The sequence below is a fragment of the Osmerus mordax genome, chromosome 19, assembly GCF_038355195.1.
Source record: "Osmerus mordax isolate fOsmMor3 chromosome 19, fOsmMor3.pri, whole genome shotgun sequence".
Lineage (NCBI taxonomy): Eukaryota > Metazoa > Chordata > Actinopteri > Osmeriformes > Osmeridae > Osmerus > Osmerus mordax.
In genome coordinates this window covers 10,648,647-10,670,324 of record NC_090068.1, presented here as the reverse complement: position 1 = coordinate 10,670,324, position 21,678 = coordinate 10,648,647, and the positions used below count along the sequence as shown (strand labels likewise).

Genomic DNA, 21,678 nt, shown 5'->3' with positions numbered 1-21,678 from the left:
AAAAATAGAAATTGGCTGTAGGATTTTTCAATATGACCCATCCATTGACAAATTACTGGAGAAAACAAATAAAATGATCAGATAGTAGGCTATTATGATATTATTTCTTCCGCCTGTAAAGATACAACAATCTTAACCAAAATGTGTTATCAAATTGCTCACTGCGGAATCCCCTTTCATAGGCTGTTGACAGATTTTCTTATCATTTTATTTACAACTCCAGTTTCAGAACGCTATTGCGACACCTGGTGGCATAAGTTAGCATTTCCTCTGGGTCAACGGTGGGAATTGTAATTATTTGGCTACTACTAGGAATAACGTTGTTTTAATAGGCTACACATTAAACTAGGCTACTGGAAATAGAACCAAGAACGGTCTGTCACATTGTTTGATTGTGTCCTTGAGGCTAAAGAATATATTGTGCTTAATAAAGTTATGCATTATGCTTATTAAAGTTCTGTCTTATGATCTGAGAAGTGTGCTCAGGCTTAAACATTGGGTCTCACACTGAGTGTGGGAAGCAAGCTGTTCTTTGTGTCTCTATCTCTTCCTTTTCAGAAACAACCTTGAAACTGGGTGGAGACGGCACCCGAGCAGGTGGGACGCGTAGGCAAGAACAACTCCCTGATGTACGAGAGAACAAGCTCAACCCTTTTTTGATACTTGTGTTTCAATTGCACTGTATAAATATATGCTGGGGAGGGACAGATAGCCAGTTGGACTTCGTGAACCAGCCCAAACTCTGTTGCGGGTAGAGAAACGTAGACAACCCCAGAGCTCTGTACTTGTTGATTTCCAACTGCTGCATTAAAGCTGATATTATCGGACCTCTGCGACTCCAGACCACTCTTTCTAGAACACAGATTTGTGTCATTGAATACCATCATTACATATTGGAATAGACACATAGACTATGAATCCTTCAAGGCCCAACATCATGGGATTTTAACAAATAATTCCCGACAAAAAATATCCATCATAATTTGTTCTAAAATGTGTATGATTATAACCTTCTCGAGTTTGTGCAAGTACAGTAGTGGCTCTTCATTGGATGTGATTTGGTCGACTGTGATGTACCAGACCAAATAGGGTTGGTCAACCAAGAGTCAACCCAGAGGTAAGAAAATATTATTATTGTGGTCTGCCTCGACTTAGCTCTAGCTGGTCCTATTTTCCATTGGGTTGCTTGAAATGTTAATAGTAATACCTTTTGCTGCACCAATAGTTTATTGTACGATTTCAATGTTGAAATTCACTATTTTTAGATAATGTTGTGTTTGTGATAGTGTTGTCTAGCCATGCTTAAAGCAACAACAAAAAATCTGAGAAAATGTACACTTGCTAGCTAGACGATTCGACGCATAGTATTGGTTTAATAGCTAAAACTTAGACCAAAAACATGTTTTAGTCTATTTTGCAGAATAGGCAAGGGTGTTTTGTCAAACAAATGGCTGGCCGACCATAAAACAGGAAGGAAGTACATCAAACGGTAGTTTTTTTTTGTTACTTAGCTGGCATAGCCTAGGTTAGGCTAACCAACTGTAACCGCTAAGTAGGTGTTGGGCGCATGTAAAATACGATTATTGATAGCTAGCTACACTTATACTCCAAGAACTTAGAGGTTTATCATAGTCAGATTTTAACGCGTTGGACGGTCTTTACGGGGGCAAGAGATGTCGGCAAGCAGGATTCCTCCCGATACGGCTGTAGCGGAATTGACTTTTTCTTTTCAAGACCAGCTAACCGCGACCATTCATAATGCGTTTGGGGTAGCCGTTGAGATAGCTGTGGTTGAAATCACAAAGTTGGTTGGCCAGGTGTTAAGGGATGTGCGGGACCAAATGGATGAAGCACTGCGGGACAACAAATCCTTAAAGTTTCGCCTGCAAGAGGCCGAAAACGAGTTATGTTCTGTGCGAAGTGCCCAAGTAGAGCCACAACAATCTGTTACAAATGGAGTCAGCGCGACTGCTCAGGTTCATCAGCTACTAAATAGTCTGAACGTTTCACACAGTACAACTGCAGAAAAACTAAGTCCATTTGAAGACCAAGCAATTAGTCCTACAAATCGACTAGAATTTGAAACAGAAGTTAAAGACATAAACGAATCGTTTTGTGAGATCGGAGAAGATGGTCGTGTCTTCACCCAGGATATAAAGCCAGATATAGAGAGTCCATCAATCTCAGACCAGAAAGAGGATTTTGGTAACTACTTCAATATGCACCATGAATAGACCACGATGTATTTGAATGTATTTTACTATGTAATGCATGTGTATTATTCTGTTATTTGACAGGAAGTGAAGATGATGCAGTGCACAGAAATGATCCCGAAGTTGCTGATGTGGGCCCCCGGGTTCAGGTGAAGGTGGAGGCGGCTGATCAGGGGTGTAACTTAACCTTCAGTCCGTCCAGTGATACGGAAGAGGAGTATTGCGCAGACAGGCTCTCTGTTGCTCAGTCTAAGTTGTTAGAAGACTGGAGACCAGAGCCTCTGCTGATGTTATACAATGATCCAGATTCATTTGTTCCTTCTACCAGCCATTCTCTGTGTAAGTGCTTAACATTTGTATCATCGTATTTCTTCACAAATGCAACTGATTGTTTACCTTAGAATTTGTACTCTCTGCATGAATGACATGACTTGATGTTCCCACTTTGTGTCTCCTCAGCTGATTCTCCCAACTTCAGCTCGGACATGCCAGACTTGGACATCTTGTCCTCTCCAGCTGCAGGTGTCCCTCCGTCCTCAACCGTCCCCCCAGCTGCAGGCGTGTCTGTTGCCTTTGCCAAGCCCTTCCCTCCCAGGAGCTCGACCGGGTCCTCCCCGCCGGGACCTCACGAGGTCACCAACCGAGCACCCCGACACACCTGCAAAGTCTGCGGAGAGAAGTTCTTCCTCCCGGAGGAGCTGTCTCGGCATCGCAGCCTCGTCCACCCCAAAGACCCGAACAAGAACCCCAAACACAGCCTGTTTCCCCCCGGACGGAGCCCGTACCATTGCTCTCTGTGCGGCCGGGATTTCAACCGCATGGAACATCTCAAGATCCATCAGCGCATTCATACCGGAGAGAGGCCGTATGGCTGCAGCGTGTGCAACGCTCGCTTCCGTCACTCCTGGGCTCTGACGAGACATTTCCGTATCCACACAGGAGAGAAGCCCTATGCTTGCAGCCAATGTGGAAAGACTTTCCGAAATTGTGGGGGGCTACGTTTTCACCAGCGCTCTCACTCCATGACTGGGATCGTTTGATAGTTGTCGTTTTTTTTGTAAATGTTGAGTAACTCGGAATTGTATTTCAAGCACATTTTATTTGTTTAGCCCTTCTTACGATTAATCAATGATGCTTCACAGTTGTCCACAGTTCAACACAGATATCTAGCCTCAAACCTAGACCCCACCACAGAGCCCAGTAAAAAAGTAAGTAAAGGAAACAAAACAACAACAATAATAAATAAAAAAAACTATAATTTTGTTAACATAATTTTTATTTTATTTTTACTGGACAGCGGAACAACGGAAGGGTAGATGTCAGATTTCAGTGTAATCATGTGCAAACCTTTTAAAATTAAGGAATACTTTGCAAGTGTTTGCGTAATGTGGATGATCTGGTAATGTATTTTTTACAGTAACAGATAATAAAATCCCACTAGATTGGAAATACCTCTGTGCTTCCCATGAGTCTAGTCACATCTGGATGTGTAAGTATTAACACATTTGACAAGTCAAGACATACCTGCAATCGTAAATATTACAGTTGATTAAATGAACAGATAGGTCTACTTTTATCCAAGGTGACATACAAAAAGTGCATATAGAAAAGTACAGCAAAAATCAAGGATCATAAGTGCATCATTCCAACTGTATATAGTCAATAAATTAAATCAGACACAGAGCAACAATAACAGCATCGCTCACGTGTGGAAAATCTGCCTGCTTGCTCTAGGTCTACGACAGGATGGCAAAAAGTACAGATGATTATCTTTCCTGCACTCATTTGTTGGCTCTAAGCAGACGAAACAGAATTTGTGTTTGCAGCTCTGGCAAGTTGCAAATTTACACCCAGATGAGTGCATGAGCAAGCAGTGACACTTTGGGCAGGCACGGAACACCGGGCAGCCCTCAAGGTAAGCGTTACCCATTATTGTGTCACACGTGAGAAGGGTGTTCACCAGATGGCATGAACGGTTGATGCAGCGTCCTGTGGTAGTTGAAGGGGTGATTTTCAAGGGGGAGAGGCAGGCCCAGCATCGCCATGGTGCGTAGGGGCACTGCGGACACTGGGCCATATCACTTGAGTCTCCTTTTCCAAGGATGTGGGCAAGAATGGAGGTACAAGATGGGCACTGCGGAGAACCGGGTACATGGAAGTTTAATGGAATTTCATTAAAGGTTTCACTCTCTTTAATTGTTCACAAAACTTACTCTCTTATTCATATCAGGTAACCCTACGGGTACTTCCGCCATTGGAACACCTGTAAATAAAGACTGGTTAAAGCAACAGTGTAGGCTATAGCCTATGGTTCAACGATGACAATGTGTGTGTTTTTAGATTAGGGTGCAGGGGGCTAACATCTTGTAGAATCACTTGGCTTGCCTCTGCGATTAATGTAAAGCCTGTCGAATACATTTACATTTAGCAGACGCTCTTATCCAGAGCGACTTACAGTAAGTACAGGGACATTCCCCCGAGGCAAGTAGGGTGAAGTGCCTTGCCCAAGGGAATAGTGCGATTTATGTGCGAAGAATAAAGTGCGATTTATAAAAGAATAGTCTAGGATTGAAAAATACGAAACCGAAAATGAAAACTTATACTTTTGGCCCGTCTCTTCAGAATGTTACACCTTAAAACTGTCAGTAAAAAAAGGGTAACAAACACTTTTAGAGTAGGCTACAACATAAACGCATATGGCATATTCAAAACACCAATTCCAACCACTCAGTCACAAGCAGATTTTGTACGACACAGCTACTTACAATTCCTTGACGACAACTGTGTCCCCATAAGCGATAGACTCTTACTTGAGATTATAATGCACTGAACAAAAAAATTAAAAGCACCTGAAGTTCCCATCAATTGGATGGAAAGTCCCTGGCTCTGGGTGGAGTAGGCTAGAGGAGGGACCACGGGTGCATTTAAACGTAGCCTACCAAACTGCAGTGCCCTTAACTGTAATGCTGTTGGTGATAAATATGACGTTTTGTTGTGTCTTAATTTAATTGGAGTTCGTGCACGATCGTATAAAAGGGGCGCCTTTTGGCAATGCCGGTAGCCCATTGAGTGTATGGTTTGGGCTCCAAATGTACCACCTACTGGTCAGAAAATATAATTTGAGACTAGAGAGAACATTCAATATGACTGTCAACGAAAAGCGTTTAAATTCGACGAACTTCTTGCAAACCGCTAATCTAAACTATTGTACTGCAAGTTCCTGGGTCCTGAGCAATACCTCTGCCAAATGTCAACTTAGTATTAGTCAAGAAAGTATCCAATTCTCCATATAATTGCGCCACAGACACACGCACAGAATGCCTGCATTTAACAGGAAGTGAAGTATATATGGGAAGAGTATTGATTGTAGACGAGTAGATATTTGTTGGATATAAAATCTTTAATGCACACTAACAGTTAACATTTCAAAGCAAAATTTTAAGTTTTATGTTCATTAGAGACAAAACGAGCAATGACACAGGGGCCTAATTGTCATCAAAACATCAACATACAAATCATAAAAACACTGGGTTGGAAATTATTAAACAGCCTGTGTTGCTTTACAGCTCAAGTCTGAAGGACTGAAAGTTAGAGGGAACTGTATCTTCAGCTTCAAATGTCTGACCAGACGGCCTTCCCCAGTGTATAGGGGCCGACACCCTTATCTAGTGTTCAGGCAATAAAGGAAAACAACACCCGCGAGAGCGTGAAACAGGGAGACATTGGCATTCATTCCAAAGAAGAAGAAAAAACAACATTAAAGCTATACACACACAATAATGAATGCACTGCATTTCAGTCTAATTCTTGACATCGAAACAACAATTAATTTGCTGATCTTCCTGTCTGTGTATCCCGTCATAGTAAAATAAACCTTTGAAGAGCTGTAGGACCCTCGAGAGTCACGGCAGGCCAATTAAGACCACTGTTGTCTCTGATGTCAAACTATTTGAATGTACTAAAAGGTGCATGAGCACTAAAGTACTGAGACAGAAGGCATTTCTTTAACCATCAAGCCTTTAGAGTGCGTCTCACTCTGAAGCGTCTCAGCTAGCAGACCAGGAGATTCTTCCTCACTGTCAGACAAACTTCTCCTCACCCAAGGTGTCAGTGAGGCCTCTGAAAGTACACCACAACCATAAGTCATGTTCACTGCACATAACAAAAGCAACCAAATACATTTTTATAGAGCACAGTATATAAAAAGTTTGATTATAGGCATTTCAAACACGTGAAATTATCCCATGTATCACACTCACTTTCTCCAAATGGCTTCTCTGATGGACGCGTAATTCCTCTGAATCTGAAAACATCTTTTGGCAGAATGGACAGACAGACTCTGGTACGGTTCTCCAAAACCGGTTGTGATGCAGCGTGTTGCCGTGGTCCGCCCGGACCCCTTGGACAGGATGAGTTGTGTTCCTCTGTATCACCCCGTCAACGGACTCGTGGTCAGCAGATGATCCGTCATCACGCCCGGTGAACGAACTCGTTCCTCTGATGTTGCTGCTTCCAGAAGATAATGGGTTGGAGGGTCGTTTAGGCAGACTGTGGGAGCCACAGGGGCCTCCTGAGGGCTGGGTTCTGGTGGGGCAACTCAGATGCTGTCCGGCGGCCTGGTCGGAGGGGGTCACCTCTTGTACGGAGCCAGGCTCAGGACCGGGGAATGGGAAAGCTGTGTACGCCCCCTGTCTGTGTGTGCGTGCAGCACTGTCCTCTCCTGTCTGATGTCCCTTCGCAGAGTTGGGCTGGGAGACGGATTGAGGGTTAGAGTTAGGTCTGCCTCCGTCTCCTCCACCTCCCCGGGGCCTGGCTAGGCCTGAGCTCCAGCTCTCCAGAGGAGGCACCGACAGCTGCTTGATGCAGTGGTGCAGAGACGGGTAATCCACATACTTAAACTTGGGCTGGACTGGTTCTTTAGGGCTGAGGGTTGTATGTGCCGAGGACCTCTCTAGCGGACAGCCCTCCAGCCAGCTGTCCACAGGAGGCACGGTCATCTGCCGGATGCACTGATGCAACGAGGGGAAATCCACATACTGGAACCTGGGCACCTTCAGCGGCACCTCGGAGACGTCCTCCTCCTTCACCCTGACGGGTGCCATCACCTCCTCACCCACGCTGCTCTGGTGGGCCTCAGCTGATTGGCGGGTCTTGACCACCGACGCCCGGAGCTTTGGGTCCCCCAGTGCCCCAGCAGCGGCGCACCTCCTCTCCTCCATGCCTGGCCTCTCTACCAACACACCAAGAACACCAGCTGGAAGGTTAGGAAGCCGCCACCAGCACAGTAACCACAGAGCTGTTACACGGTAATGCCATGCAGAGATATCAATCAGTGCTTCAAATCTAGGTTGCCTAGCTACATTTGAGTTTCTATTACATCTAGTCTCTACCATACTCCAAAAGGAGTCAGGTGGCTGAGCGGTGAGGGAGTCGGACTAGTAATCCGAAGGTTGCCAGTTCGATTCCCGGTCATGCCAACTGACGTTGTGTCCTTGGGCAAGGCTATTCACCCTACTTGCCTCGGGGGAATGTCCATGTACTTACTGTAAGTCGCTCTGGATAAGAGCGTCTGCTAAATGACTAAATGTAAATGTATAAGAAGCAACATGTAGCCTACTGTCCAACATGTACTCTCTGAATGTAAAATTGACCAGTCTTAATATAACGTTAACATGTTTTTCTGAACGCTGTGTTTGGGTCAATTGTCCTAAGGAGGCTGAAAGTGCCAGACCAGTTGAAGATGCTGTCTACTGCACCCACAACCCCATGTCAGGGATATAAATAGCTTTGCAGGTATGAAGTAAGGTGAAAAGTAGGTCAGAGGAAGAGTGATTGCTATGCCAGGGGCCCAAAAACAAAATATATATCACCCTGTAAAATCTAGCTTTCAAACTAATGTCAAGTATAGTATTAACTTCATACTGCTCTCATGTAAACCGAATTCCCTTCCCACAGTGATAAATAACCACACTATTCACCCTAACGGAATAGACGGCAATTGTTTTGTCCTGTAGCTGTCTACATTCTCGTAACAACCCAATAAAATAGCATGCAAGCTGCATCTGTTTTTTTCTGTACTAAACCAAGGAAATTAAACCAATTGGTGAACTTCTAAATAAGCACCGTATTTATTTAATGTTTTCATTGAACCGTTCTGGCTTATAAAACCTGGCTTGGAACTGTGCCGAGGCGTGACGAGGGGCGGGCGAGCCGTGCTCTACATTCCCTCCCTGTGTTGTGTGTGAGGAATTGGGTCACGCGCGGTGGCCTACATTTGGAGGGTTTGTTGTCTTCGTTTTTCCCTCTCAACATTTATTATAGTTGGCCCCGCCCTCGTTTCCCAAAAAGCGCAAAAGTATTCATATTTCAGCTTATTCCTACTTAATAAATATCGAATCGACATAACTTTATCAAGTTCATTTTGATAAAAATAGCACCGTCTTATCGCAATTAGCTCTTCTCACTAGTAAATTACCCACATATGTAGTCTAGAACGGCGAGTGAGATTGAAAGAGGCTACCATATTTTAGTGTTTGATCTGAAAAGTTAGCATAGTAGCCTACCGGGCATTCATACGTTTTGAATTTACATTACATTTAGTCATTTAGCAGACGCTCTTATTTTAGGTTTGCCTACGCTCTTATTTTAGGTTTGCCTACCATGAATCATGTGATTCGTATGAATAAAATAGAATTGCCTCATTACATGCATGTTAGGTAAAAAAGTTTTACCTTTCGTTATCGTTCTTCCCGAGATCCCTTGAAACACGCAATACATCTGCGCTGTGATGCTGAGTCTCGCATTGTGTGCAATTAAACAGAATTACGAGATGTAGCCCACATCAACCACTAATTGGTCAAACGTTTCGTATTGCCTGCTATTGAACTGGAGACAACGCTTAATAATATACTCGACCGCGGTCCAATAAACACAAAACTCAGAGGGAAATGAAGATGTGTGGCATCCGATGTCAACATCTCGCAAGAAACTGTGTTATAATGTGTCAAATAAGGTTTATCTCTGTAAGCCGCTATTGGTGTTTTGACCGACGAGGTTCAAAGCCAATCATATAGTCTCTTTCAGTGAAACCCCTCCCTCTGTCCTTATCTTTTACACAACGCAGACCAATAGGAGAGCTAGGTGAGACTGAGGAGGAGGAACCCTTGTGCTCTACTTATGGTCAAGTAACAGTTCGGAACGTCTCTCTTTTAGGCCAATAGGGACTTTAGGGTCTTTGTGTTTAGGCGAACCAAGTTGAGAAGCCAGAGGACGACTTTGAGAAGAAAGTCCTCCCCCCTCCTTTTCTGGGGATACAGGTCCCCTGTCTCCACAGTAGGGTTCATCACCATTCCTCTTGTGCTCCAGGTTAGGGTTACTAACCCACACTAAAATAATAGTAATTTCTCAGTTTGCCATTGCTGTGCTGCAACCTACAACCATATTCTCACACGAGTGGAAAGTAAGATGTGATTCCTTGTAATATTCCTTAATCTGATTCTGTAATTTGACAAAACTGAGTCAAAGTACTTAACAGGTGGGTTAGATCATCCCAGTTTGAGGGACTATCAGATTTGATAAAAAGGTAGTCTTGAGTTATTACTGGATAACACCAAATGTGTTGACTTTGTTACAATTAATCCCAGGAAAATAATTCACATAGCAATGTTCTGTTTCTTTGATCTGAAGAAGTTTTCAATGCCACTGTACATACAACAATGCAACAAAAGAAACTTATCTGGTCAAGTTTATTTGCGATGCATTTAAGGTAGTTGTACAACAATAAATAGGATGCATGCTTATAAATAATCAAAGATCAAAAATAAAGTATATTCCAGTCATGCCCATCAACAAAATATCCCAGTGCAAGAATCAAACAGATAATTAAAATTATTATAATACACGTGGTATATCAATAAAAACATATTACATAATGACAATGTGGAATGGCTGCCGGCAGGCCAGTCATGTAAGATGCATTTCCAAACAGAGGATACATCTCCCAATAGCTAGAACTGACACTGAACATGAACAAATCCTATTTAAACAAGGACAATTTAGGTTAAGCAATAACTTATGCTTTACTGTGGGATGCTCTAAAACTGAAGTATTCAATAGTGGAACATAAATACATACTGTAACACATACAACAGTATCAACATATCACCAGTAGTTTCCAATGATCTCATTTCTATTGACTATATGTTATTAAAGGTATTCTTTGGGGTGTGGGCCAAAGCCCATATTGCTTATTCGCAATCACATACAGTAAGGAAAAAACATGGAAGGTTGATCAAACCGTAGTCAACAAAAATAAATAAAAATTGTCCAACCAAAAAACAAGGAACAAATTAAGTACAGAAGATAGTCAAGGAATGCATTTTCTTCCCCACTGTTTTCTGGTGTGCACAAATATCCAGGTGAAGCTGTAAAGGGATGAATAGATCAGAAACAAAGGTTGTGGAAAAACATGACAGGAATGGAAAGTAAGACGGATCATTGAGGAATGTAAAAGGACACATTGATTTCAGGTTTGAGTTAAAGGAGTTATCTTTTTTTTTAAATATATTTCTCAACTTCTTTTAGGCTAAGCAAATGTTAGCGCAGGTCACTCTCATCATCCTGTATGGTTTTCTTGATTCTCAGTAGCATAGTGGTATTCCACTGATCCAGTCTGAAGATTGAGTCAAAGTCCTTCACCTGTTAAAGCAAAAGAATAGTGTGAAAGGCTATACCTCTGTTCTGAACACAAAAAGAAAACGCCACAAAAACAGACAAATCTTACAGCATCAGTGAACGCATCCACATCTTGTTCCTCAAATGCATCTAGAAGTTTCTGTTCAGGAAAAACAGAGATTTTCTTTGAATGCAGTCACAGTGGCTGTTCTGCACAGATACAATATCGGGTTTCATCTGCAGGCTCCAGTCATAACAGACAACAAAAGACCTACCTTAACCAGTTTGCATTCTCGAGAGTCTGAGAAGGCAGGAAACATCTCCTCATACCTCTGAAGAGACAGCTAAGGGGTAGAACAGGGATTGGAAAATGAATATTTACAGCCAGCTAATGACACCTGGGACATACAGTTGTTGTGACTAGATTAGCTACAACTATTTCTGTCTGATTTATAATTCACACTGCATCATCAGGCCATACACTGATTCTTAAAGTAAACAACATCAATACGTATAGTTACCTTTGCGTTCAGCATGTCCACACAGAAATGACACAGTGCGGCTTTGAAGAAATAGTCTTTCGCGCCGTATTTCAACAGGGTGCTATCCATTGCGTATGTTCCAATCTAAGTACACAACACATCTGTCACATGAGCCAAAAGACACTGCAGCAGGATGTAGAGTCCGTTACAAAGTCTCTAATGATAATGTGTGTCTTAACAGGAGCGCATCTGTGGATGAGATGATGACAAATCCAAACCTGCTCGTAAATCTCAATGGCTTTCTGGTACTGTTCCAGTTGAGCGGCATAGGTGGCTACTTTGAGAAGGCACTTGTTCGCAGCACTGCCATTATAATTACAAACAAATAAGTCATTCATCGGTCAGACTTCAAAATACAAGAATTGATTGTAAATTAAAGGAAATACATCAGTGTATGTTGATGCATGAAGGGTTCAGCATTGAGAATACCTGTTAGACTCCTCGCCTTTGTAGTAATCTGATGCCTGCTCATAGTGAGCAATAGCCTGTTGACAGCAACAAACGTTTCTCAGATTACATTTAATCTGATTGATCCAAAATGTAAAGTTATGTTAAACGTTAAGCTTCTTTGTTATCTATGGATCTTAACAGGGTTCTGTGTTCTCAGTGGCTGACCTTTTCAATGTCTAAAAGTTCTGTCTCATAGACCTCAGCGATGGCGATATGGTGTTTAGCTGCAATAGTGAAACGACCCTGCAGACACAATGGGTGAGACAGTCAACATGATGTGCAACAAATCACCGCATTTTACAGTAATCCAAGGAGACTACAAATTGTCAGAATTACTGTTTGTCAAGTTTTGTTAAATTAACTAATGTAGACATGGTTCTTACCATGTCCGAGTATATGTCAACGGCATTAGCCAGACAGCTGATGGCCTCTGTGTAGATAAATCCATAAGAATACATCATTTACTGTTCTGCTGTTACAGTTGGTATAGTATTTTAAGTTGACATACACTAGTAACATGAAAAGATATATAATTTGTTATTTGAACATTGTAATTTGTGGCGTTGCAATTGTGAAACATCATGGAATACCTTGTGGGTCTGATTTTTTGAAGGCATTCCCTGCATCAATGAAATTAATAGCAGCATCCAGTTTATTTTCCATCTGCAAGTTAAGTCGTGCTGCTTGACAGAATGCATTACCAGCGGCTGTAAGAAAGGAAATCAAATTCTAGCCGTTATTGCAACTTGACAAAAGTTTGTTGTCCCCACCCACCAACACCAAAGTTAAAATGATCGCATTGCGGTTTGCTCCTTCCCAAAAAAATACCCAACTTACCACCCCAGTTTTTTGCCATTTTGAACATGTTCGCTGCTCTCACATACATTTCACATGCTTCTTCGTATTTACGGGTCGGACCTCTGGAAGAAAGCATTGTGATAAACACAAATTACAACACAAACCATCATCGGCCATAATACGCAGTCAAAAATACAGTTTACAGTACGCTAAACGAGCTGGCAGACATACCCAAAAAGACTCCCAAGAACCGAATGTGATTTAATCTTTTTATCCGCCTCGGCGATAAGGGCCATGGCTTCCTTTTCTTTAACGGAGTGATCCATTTTGTTGTCTCTCGTGGCTTTTGTTTTATTGGGCTAAGATTAAATATGTCCCAGTCGCTGACAGTACAATTTCTACTCCCAGCAGTAACCAGTAGTGTTTTCACGAACCCCAGTACGTCACGTCAACCGGAAGTGTTGGACTCTGTCGCACGCCAAGAGATGTAATTAAGTTTTTTTTTTATATCTCAGATTTAAAAATCATAGTTGTTTGACTAAAAAAAGTTAAATATAATGTCAACTTACAGCTATAATTACCATTGATCCAACCTTTTTTACAAGACATATTTGATTTGATCCGTAACCCAAAAGTATCTCTTCCGGTTTAGAGTTTGAAACTATAGCGATCACGGAGGCCTATTTTAGCAACAACAGGCGCCGTAATCAAATGAAGGAAACACAATAGTGCTGTTTAGGTATGTGCCATTACTGTTAAATAGCAATACCGAATTTGCATGGATAGCAAAGGTGCGTGTATGTGTAAAGAAAGACACTGAAGATCGTGCAACGTGAGGCCAGCTGTAACTGAATGGCTAAGCAATATTTGAGAATAATGTTAAGAGCAGAACAGCAGGTAATATACTGTAAATCCCGATGGTAATTATTGTACATCTTATATAGTTCCTATATAGTTATTACAAGTTATAGCCTATATCATTGAAGTGGAGCAACGACTTTTCTTTTCTTTCTATACTCAAGTAAAATCTTGTTTGGCTATCTTCTTGTGATCCAGCTACCGCGACTACCCTGCCAAACCGTCAAAAATGAAGAGGAGAGCAGACCGTGGAACTGAGCGACGCACATCTAAAGTGTGGAACTACTGCACGCAACTGAATGAAACCCAGGTTGAGTGTAATATCTGTAAGAAACAGTTGTCTTTTCACAACAGCACCAGCAGTATGAGGGAGCATCTGGTCAGAAGACATAATGTCCGCGACACGCTGGTCGGCACAATAGCAAGCTCTTCATTCCAACCAATGGCTCAACATGCCCTTCCTTCCATTAATTCAGTTACATCTACTGTGGTAAACCCAGGCATGTTCCAACCACCTGCTCCGTTCATAGTAAAGGAGGAGCAGCAGGATTCTGACATGGCCGCTGAACCGGAGGAGACGAAGCGTGCACGTGCATGTCCTGCTCTGGAAGTAGGAGGTGTTCACACAAATCAGAACGCAGTCTCCAACCCAGACCTCAATCCAAGCAGTTCACACTCTGGATACAGTGCGAGCAGCGTTGCTCACAGCAAGCATAGCGGCACAGGTGTTAAGGTATGCAGTGAAAAGCGAGCAGGCATGTTGACGGACCTAATTTTGGAAATGGTGTTTAGAGACTTGCAGCCACTGTCTGTTGTGGAGGAGCGAGGATTTGGTCTTTTATTGAGCTGCTTAGAACCACACTACTGTGTGCCGAACACCTCACAGCTTGGCAGCCTTCTTTGGCATCGCTATGATACTCTGAAGAAGCACCTGCAGGAGCATCTCCAGTCTGGCATGGCCCCCCGGAGTCTGACTCTTTGCACTGAGTACTGGCAGTCTGTAGCAGGCTGTGAAGTTGGAGGCAGCGGACGACTCTTTCTCACTATAAGTGCACATTTTGTTGACAAAGACTGGCACCTGGCCCGCTGTGTGTTGGAGACCCTTCCCATGCCAGATTTTAGTCAAGAGTCAAGTGGAAGAGGGTTCACCCTGTTCGGGGTCACACTGAAGGCTGTCCTCTCTGAATTCCGTCTGCCCGAAAACTTTGTTTTCTGCATCGTGCACAACACTCCGTGGACTCCTGCAGAAGCCAGAGGAGCAGAGGACAGCAGGCTCGAGAAAGAACATCTAAATCCTGCGGGTCCGAGTAAATCACCTCAGAATCTTCCCGAAGGTTCAGTAGCACTGCACTGCGCAGGGGAGGCCCTCAAACTGTGCATCCAGGAAGGACTAAGCGTGGAGCCAGTCAGACAGGCTCTCGCTGAGGTACGTAGGATCATCTCGCATTTCCAACATGAAGCACACGCAGCGGCCGCCCTGAACCAGAAAGCCCAGGCGTCAAACAAGGCCGGTGTTTGTCTGGTGTTGGACGACCCTGGCCGCTGGGCCACGGCCATCGACATGTGCGAGAGCCTACTGGAGCTGAAATGGATGGTGAGCTCCGTGCTCGAGGAGCAGAAAGCCGCGGCCAATTTGGCAGACCATCAGTGGCGCCTTCTACAGGAGCTGGTACCGGTGCTTAGGACGGTACGCATCGCTGCCTCTTTCCTGAGCGAGGACATAAACGCCCCCATCTCCTCCCTCATGCCGTGCTTACACGGCGTGTCGCGCGTCCTGGAGCAGCACATCGCCGAGAGCAACTGCTCCGTCGCCCGAGGGGTCATGGAGAGGGTTCGCTCGGGGATGGAGCAACATTGGAGGCTGGGAGAAGAGGACGCCTTGCTGGACTCCCCGGCCGTCCTCTCCTCGTTCCTGGACCCGAGGTTCAAGGAGCTGCGCTTCCTCAGTCCCCACGCTCGCAGCAAGCTTCACGACAGAGTCAAAGAGCTGTTGTCGGCGGAGACGCCGGACGTGGAAGAATGCGAGCTACGGCGAGGCGGTGACGGAGGAGAGATGGAGGACGAGGGGGAGGCGGAGGAGGACGAAGGAGGGGACGAGGGCGTGATGAACCTGGGTTTGGAGGACACGCAGGCCAGACAGACGCACCCGGATTCGCCTGGGTCCTGTGGATCCAATGAGGAGGTCGACCTCATTGTGCTGCATCCCAATGAGGCACCCAGGACATCGCCATCCAAAGGCTGTTGCAAGGGTTCGGGTGAAGGTGACTCCGGCTCCACAGCTGGTCTGAGGAAAAGAGGCAGTGCAGAGATGGGCCCGTCGGGCTCTGTGACGAGGGACCTCCAGCATGGCAGAGAGTCCAGCCTGGTGTCGCTGAGCATGTATGACATCCTGTTAGGAGTCGATCCCACCGAGCGCATGCCGGAGATCCACCAGCAGCTGGAGAATTACATCGCGGAACCGCTCTGCAAACGCAGCCTGTCTCCTCTCCACTGGTGGCGCTCTAAGGAGCATCGCTTCCCCGCTGTGGCCAGGCTTGCCAGGAAGTACCTGGCCATCCCTGCCACAGCGGTGCCCGCAGACAGAGCCTTCGCTCCCAGAGAGACGCCTGTCACACAGCGCAGGGCCACACTGGGCTCTCAGCACTTGGACCACATTCTGTTCCTTCACCACAACTGTGACTATGTCGAGCAGCTGATGGGAGCGGCAACAGGGAGACCCAGGGGCCCAGACAAGCATAGAGGCGATCAGACAACAGAGACTCTTTATCAGTCTCTAGTTTCCTATGAGAGTAAAGCTTAGTTAGGAGAAAAAGAGTTGTGAACTGTCTACTACGCAGTGTGCATACCATGTAACCTTTGAACGACATAACACATGTTTAGAAGTCCTATGAAGGCTTTAGAAGGCTTATGAGCTATCAATGGAGTTCTTTTTACAATTTGTCTGTAATATTACACATTGTACCTGCTAAATGTTAGAAAAATAGTACCAGTACATGTATATTGTAACACTTTATGTAATATTGATTGCAAGTATAAAACACTATCCTAATATGATGTTACTGTTGGTAAAGTTTGATTAAAAACTTGATTACAATAAAATAGAGGCATGAAGTTATTTATTATAAAACAATAAACGTATCAACACTCGCAATGACAGAACAGAGTTCAGAGAGTAAAGTGTTCCTTAACTGTGGATAAAAGTAAACTCTGGCAGGCCACTTAATATGTGAGGCTGTTGAAGTCATACCATCCTCATTATCTCAGGTGTAAGAGAACAGTAACAATATTAGCACTTATGTGTTTAAAATCTGAATTTATGTTGTTGAATTATTGCTAAAGCTAAGTAAACTGCCTAAAAATAAAACATCTCTCTTCCCTGTACTAAAATATTGATTATTAAATGAAGCCCAAAGGCATTGGGCAAGTTTTTCCTTGCTCTTGTTGTAACAAACAATATGGTTTAGAGAATAAAACAACAACATGGACTACCTTAACCCGTCCAACAGTTGGAATGCAACATTACATATTTGCAGCGTGCTCTAATTTGAATGATCTCCCCTTCTTTTTCATTTGACTGTTAAAACATAATTTTAAAAGAATACTCCCTAAAATAAATTAAAAGCCTCTTACAAAATACTGACAAAATACTGGCAAGTACAACACAACTTTGCCACGTGTGAAAGTTCACTTGTCAGTATAAAACACGGACTGAGGTGTCAGTTGAACTATGTGTAGAGGATCCCTCTGGAGGAGTAGAGAGTAGGCAAGGTGTGGGGGCTGGGCGTGGGCCCGTCTGCAGGGAAGCCTGTGGACCAGCTGGACCTGGACAGTGTGGGCTCCTGGGGGGGCTCGTCTGCAGGGCAGGCTGTGGACCAGCTGGACCTGGACAGCCACTGCCTCTCCGACTTCCTGTGGCTTTTCATGTGAGCGCTGCGGCTCTTCACCCGGTCAAAGACCCTGGGGGAGGAGGGGAGACACGTGACAGGGTAAACAGGACACCGTTTAAGCCATCGGCTCGGTTACGGTGTAAAAGCTGAGAGGGGGGGGGGTCAATGATTCATCACAGGCTTTAGAGCTGGGGGCCAGTGATTATGCCCTGTTGAGTTCAATATCATTCCACTGACCGCCCACACTCCCGACAGGTGTACTCCAAAGCACCTCCAGAGGCCGAGTTCTCCTCCAGCAGGCCCATGGCCCTGTAGTCCGGTCTCAGTAGCCTCCTTCTGGACCCTCGTCGTCCAAGTGGATTGTCCTCGATGTGCTCTGGAGACTCCATACGCAATACAAAACACATTGTAATAACACTAAATACCGCCACTGCATACGAAGCACAAGTTTTCCCCCCCCCAACATTCAAGTGTATGTGTCCTTTGTAGCTACTATTCTAGAACCTCTACAATTCTAGAACCTTTACTATTCTTGAACCTCTACTATTCTAGAACCTTTACTATTCTAGAACCTCTACTATTCTAGAACCTTTACTATTCTAGAACCTCTACTATTCTAGAATATTTACTATTCTAGAACCTCTCCTAGTAGCATCACTCACCGACTCAGTTTCAGCTCCTTCCTTCTTGTCGGATCCTCGGTTGCTTGATCGTGGCTTGAACTTCTTGATCTTCTTCATGCCGTAGTAGTACTCCACGCACTGGGACACAGACTTGGTCTGCAACTTGAGGGGAAGACAGCCGTCAAGCTAGTATGGTAGCTGGGGGGATGGACATGCATGTTTGAGACCGCCTCATTGGAGAGCTAGCTTAGTGTTGTAAGGGAGGGTGATGTTTGTTTGTAATCGGTACTTTCCTAGTTCAGACCTGAGATGTGAGGTACAGTAAACACCCTGACACCGCTTCACACCATAGCCATAGTCTCTTACCTCACTGTGAATCAGCTGGAAGTCTTTCTCATGTGTGAGCAGAGCTTTACAGAATAGTCTCTTCTCCAGAGGGGTCCAATGATCGGACCCTGTAGGTCAAAAGGTATGTGACATTTTGACATGGGCTAGGACCTGGGAGTATGCTGTCTTGTGAACCATGTCAACAGTCATGGATGTTGATGTGTAGAATACCTGCGTAATGATAGTCACTCAAGGGGTGAGAGGAAGAACGGTAGTCTCCTCTCATCAAGAGCAGGTCCAGTGCAGCCTAAGGATGGAGTGCACCATTGCTCTTTAGCATTTTAATTATAATTTAATTATATATACTGTATGTATATATAATGTTTGTATGTTTGGTTTTATCAACTAAATTACACTTAATTGATTACAAGTTACTGGGACAACTAGAGACAGTTAATCCGCTCACCAGAATGTCTCCCTGAACCTCATGCAGACAGTGGAGAGCCAGCTCTGTGTTAGTGCCCCCTCCTGGCAGCACGCTGGAACAGCACAGATCCAGCAGTTCTTCCACTGCAAACACAACAACACAACCAACCGTCAACCTCAAACAGTCAAACGTTAGCAGTACAACACTGCAAGTGTTGAAAATCAGAAGTCGGGTCTATCGGATGAATACAATCTCACAGTCAGATCGCGGGTGAATGATTCTGATTCTGAATACAATCTCACAGTCAGATCGTGGGTGAATGTGAGAGAGAACGGATGTTTGCGAGGGCCAGCCTCACCCCTCTTCTGTGTGTCTGCGTTGGTGGACGTGTCTCCCCATGGAGCCCACACCAGCTGGGCGGGGTGCTCGTCGTACAGCATCAGGAGCACGTTGCGCGTGGGAGGGATCTCTGCCTGGAAGCGCTGGCCCACGTTGATCCTCCTGGAAAAGACCCAGGAGACTGACCTCACCTCGCCTGCTCTGTGTTGGTACCTGGGGTGTCTGTGTGGTCCAAATGACCAACTGACAGGAGAGACGTACGGTTTTATACTGACAACTGTGTCGTCCATCTCCAAGGAGATCCCATCAACTCCATCTGGACGGCAGAGAAGACCAATGACAGATTCAAAGTCATGTCGCACCGTGTAACGTATTGGACAGAAAGATAAGACACTACGGTATTCCTCTGAAATTGGTGTATGATAAAAACCCACCCAGTGTGGCTGTGTAGGTGCTGGGTGGAGGGCAGGGGTGAAGGGGGGGCAGGGTGCTGAAGTACAGGCCTGTCCCGGGACGGAGCGGGCTCAGCATAGGTGGGGGGGTGTAGGGCGGGGGCTGAGAGCTGGGGTTCAGCAGGTGGTCCACTAGGTACATCGGGGAGCGTAGCTGGCTAGTGTAGCAGCCCGCACCGCGGCCCCACGCGCCCCCCATCGCCTCCTCGGTCGGGAGTCGGCGCGGGGCGGGAGGGGGGATGATGAGGCTCTTCATGAAGTCCAGGCGGCGGTTCCCCCGCACCCTCCCGGAGCAGCCCTGAGCCTGGGACACAAGCCACCACCAGGGGCATTACTCTCCTCCGTGCTGCTGTTTCCGCTGGGTCACTGGTTGGGTTCAAGGCACTGGAGCATATCTACACTTGAGTGGTTCTCGGGCGCTTACGTCTGGAGTACGAGTGCTGTCTTCTCGCTCCTTGTATGCCAAGTCAGGATCTGTCGTGACAGGGACTGAGACTGGAATGACCAGCGGAGACAGAGCCATGTATTTAGCGGGAGACCTCTCCCCCTGTGGTCCTGAATCTTCACTCTGCAGGACACATACAAACACGTCAACTAACACAACCAAACTCAAATCCTTTCCAATTCACCTGTAACACAATATGATCAATTTCACCGAGATATGTTTACACATCATATAGTTACCTCAGGAGAGTGGTATTCTATTTTGACTGACGATCCACTTGGTCCTCCTGAAGCCTTGTTTGCACGTGGGAAGTTTGGAATCCTCCTGACACGTTGGACCAATCACACGCAGCAGCCCCACAAAACAGAATCCATAAGTAAGTCTATGTACTGAAGTGGGGAACATCATGTTCTGTAGTATCTGTCCAATCAGGTCAACCTCCCTGTTTCTGAGCTGTTCCTACGGTAGCAGTGAACTTACCACTCACCAGCATCTGGTCCCTCTCCTTGTACACTGGTATTTCCTGCCTGGGTAAATTCAACTGAAAACTTTAAAGTCCACATCTTTCTACAAACAAACTAAATGTTAATCTACATACATGTTTTACATACCTGAAACTTCTATTCTATTGTCTTATTTTATAATGTGACCTTTCTCTTTTATCTGAGCCACACAGACGCTAGAAACAGGTGAAGCCATGAGTACATTTAGTCATTTAGCAGACGCTCTTATCCAGAGCGACTTACAGTAAGTACAGGGACATTCCCCCGAGGCAAGTAGGGTAAAGTGCCTTGCCCAAGGACACAACGTCAGTTGGCATGACTGGGAATCGAACTGGCAACCTTCGGATTACTAGCCCGACTCCCTCACCGCTCAGCCATCTGACTCCCTAGTAAAAGAGTAAAAGAGAGTACCTTGACGTGCTGGCAGGCTGAGCTGTCTGAGAAAGAGGCCATGGCCACCTGGCTGGGGGAGACCAGGTGGAGCGGGCGAGGCCGGGGCCGCCATGGCGCTAGGAGGGTGGAGGCGGGGGGGACGGGGGGGAGAGGCGGAGCAGGGAGATGTGCCGTCGGCAACTTCTTGCGCCTCTCGCTCCTCTTCTTCATGTCCACCCTGTCTAGACACGCCTTTGATTTCACCATGCTGTAGAGGACAGGAGGGAGGATAGGCGGGGCTGGCCCACCGGGGTTGGGCTGGTTTGGGAGGGCTGACTGAGTGAAGCTGTGAGCGGCGTGGAGAACGGGCTTGGCGGGTATGATAGAAATGGAGCATGCGGAGGACTTTGTGTTTTCAAAAGAATAAAGCTGAAGTTTATCCTGGGGTTTACCTTCAGAGCTCATCTGGCTATATGTCTGTTTTACTACGTTGAGTTGTTTGGACTGAGAGGGTATGTCTGTTGCTGCAAAGGGCATCACTGTGCTGTCTATTCCGGCATGGGCTGCCCCACTGCACGGGTCATATGACATGATTTCCTCCAGCGCTTGGAGGTCAGAGACAGGGATGACGATTCTACTGTCCCAGCTTTGAGTGCCTGGGCCTTCCAATCCTGTCATGCTGCCGAAGTGGACCTGGGTCTGGGCCTTCTCCTGGACCTGGGGGTCAGGGTTCCACTGGGATGGATGTAGTTCCCCTGTACAGTCATTA

At 45.4% G+C, this 21,678-nt stretch overlaps 4 protein-coding genes and 1 long non-coding RNA gene across 6 annotated transcripts; 2 read left to right on the top strand and 3 right to left on the bottom strand.

The window, feature by feature from the left end:
• The first annotated feature begins 1,533 nt into the window (after positions 1-1,533).
• si:ch211-284e13.5 (uncharacterized protein LOC793850 homolog) lies at positions 1,534-4,336 on the top strand. Its single transcript, XM_067257305.1, has 3 exons — positions 1,534-2,205; positions 2,298-2,552; positions 2,673-4,336. Exons 1-3 carry the CDS (start codon positions 1,674-1,676, stop codon positions 3,251-3,253), a joined length of 1,368 nt encoding a protein of 455 aa, XP_067113406.1. The 5' UTR covers positions 1,534-1,673; the 3' UTR covers positions 3,254-4,336.
• LOC136963247 (uncharacterized) lies at positions 4,207-5,093 on the bottom strand. The gene is made up of 3 exons (XR_010878974.1): positions 4,979-5,093; positions 4,427-4,476; positions 4,207-4,347 (listed from the first exon to the last, which is right to left on the bottom strand). It is a non-coding gene; the product is annotated as an uncharacterized lncRNA (long non-coding RNA).
• A 510-nt stretch (positions 5,094-5,603) lies between these two features.
• Positions 5,604-9,183, bottom strand: si:ch211-284e13.6 (uncharacterized). Its single transcript, XM_067257436.1, has 3 exons — positions 8,945-9,183; positions 6,473-7,443; positions 5,604-6,332 (listed from the first exon to the last, which is right to left on the bottom strand). The coding sequence occupies exons 1-3, from the start codon at positions 8,988-8,990 to the stop codon at positions 6,321-6,323; spliced, it is 1,029 nt and encodes a 342-aa protein (XP_067113537.1). The 5' UTR covers positions 8,991-9,183; the 3' UTR covers positions 5,604-6,320.
• A 757-nt stretch (positions 9,184-9,940) lies between these two features.
• LOC136962942 (alpha-soluble NSF attachment protein-like) lies at positions 9,941-13,113 on the bottom strand. 2 transcript variants are annotated; one of them, XM_067256874.1, is made up of 12 exons: positions 12,908-13,113; positions 12,716-12,798; positions 12,469-12,585; positions 12,262-12,308; positions 12,044-12,121; positions 11,858-11,913; positions 11,647-11,731; positions 11,408-11,512; positions 11,162-11,230; positions 10,996-11,046; positions 10,788-10,910; positions 9,941-10,636 (listed from the first exon to the last, which is right to left on the bottom strand). In XM_067256874.1, exons 1-11 carry the CDS (start codon positions 13,000-13,002, stop codon positions 10,809-10,811), a joined length of 888 nt encoding a protein of 295 aa, XP_067112975.1. In that variant the 5' UTR covers positions 13,003-13,113; the 3' UTR covers positions 9,941-10,636; positions 10,788-10,808. The 2 variants fall into 2 exon arrangements, with proteins under 2 accessions (XP_067112975.1, XP_067112974.1); XM_067256873.1 differs by having other exon boundaries at positions 9,941-10,910.
• Positions 13,114-13,409: 296 nt separating this feature from the next.
• zbed4l2 (zinc finger BED-type containing 4-like 2) lies at positions 13,410-16,588 on the top strand. The gene is made up of 2 exons (XM_067257317.1): positions 13,410-13,415; positions 13,733-16,588. Exon 2 carries the CDS (start codon positions 13,764-13,766, stop codon positions 16,332-16,334), a length of 2,571 nt encoding a protein of 856 aa, XP_067113418.1. The 5' UTR covers positions 13,410-13,415; positions 13,733-13,763; the 3' UTR covers positions 16,335-16,588.
• Positions 16,589-21,678: the final 5,090 nt, after the last annotated feature.

Bases quoted from the DNA above. Each gene is read 5' to 3' on its own strand.
- zbed4l2 (XM_067257317.1), top strand. From the start codon at position 13,764: ATGAAGAGGAGAGCAGACCGTGGAACTGAGCGACGCACATCTAAAGTG.
- si:ch211-284e13.5 (XM_067257305.1), top strand. From the start codon at position 1,674: ATGTCGGCAAGCAGGATTCCTCCCGATACGGCTGTAGCGGAATTGACT. The intron at 2,206-2,297 runs GTAACTACTTCA...GTTATTTGACAG, and splicing joins AGACCAGAAAGAGGATTTTG to GAAGTGAAGATGATGCAGTG. The intron at 2,553-2,672 runs GTAAGTGCTTAA...GTGTCTCCTCAG, and splicing joins TTCTACCAGCCATTCTCTGT to CTGATTCTCCCAACTTCAGC.
- LOC136962942 (XM_067256873.1), bottom strand. From the start codon at position 13,002: ATGGATCACTCCGTTAAAGAAAAGGAAGCCATGGCCCTTATCGCCGAG. The intron at 12,122-12,261 runs GTAAGAACCATG...TTGTGTCTGCAG, and splicing joins TTGACATATACTCGGACATG to GGTCGTTTCACTATTGCAGC. The intron at 10,911-10,995 runs GTAAGATTTGTC...TTGCTTTAACAG, and splicing joins TGGATGCGTTCACTGATGCT to GTGAAGGACTTTGACTCAAT.
- si:ch211-284e13.6 (XM_067257436.1), bottom strand. From the start codon at position 8,990: ATGTATTGCGTGTTTCAAGGGATCTCGGGAAGAACGATAACGAAAG. The intron at 7,444-8,944 runs GTAAAACTTTTT...GTGTGTTGGTAG, and splicing joins GGGAAGAACGATAACGAAAG to AGAGGCCAGGCATGGAGGAG.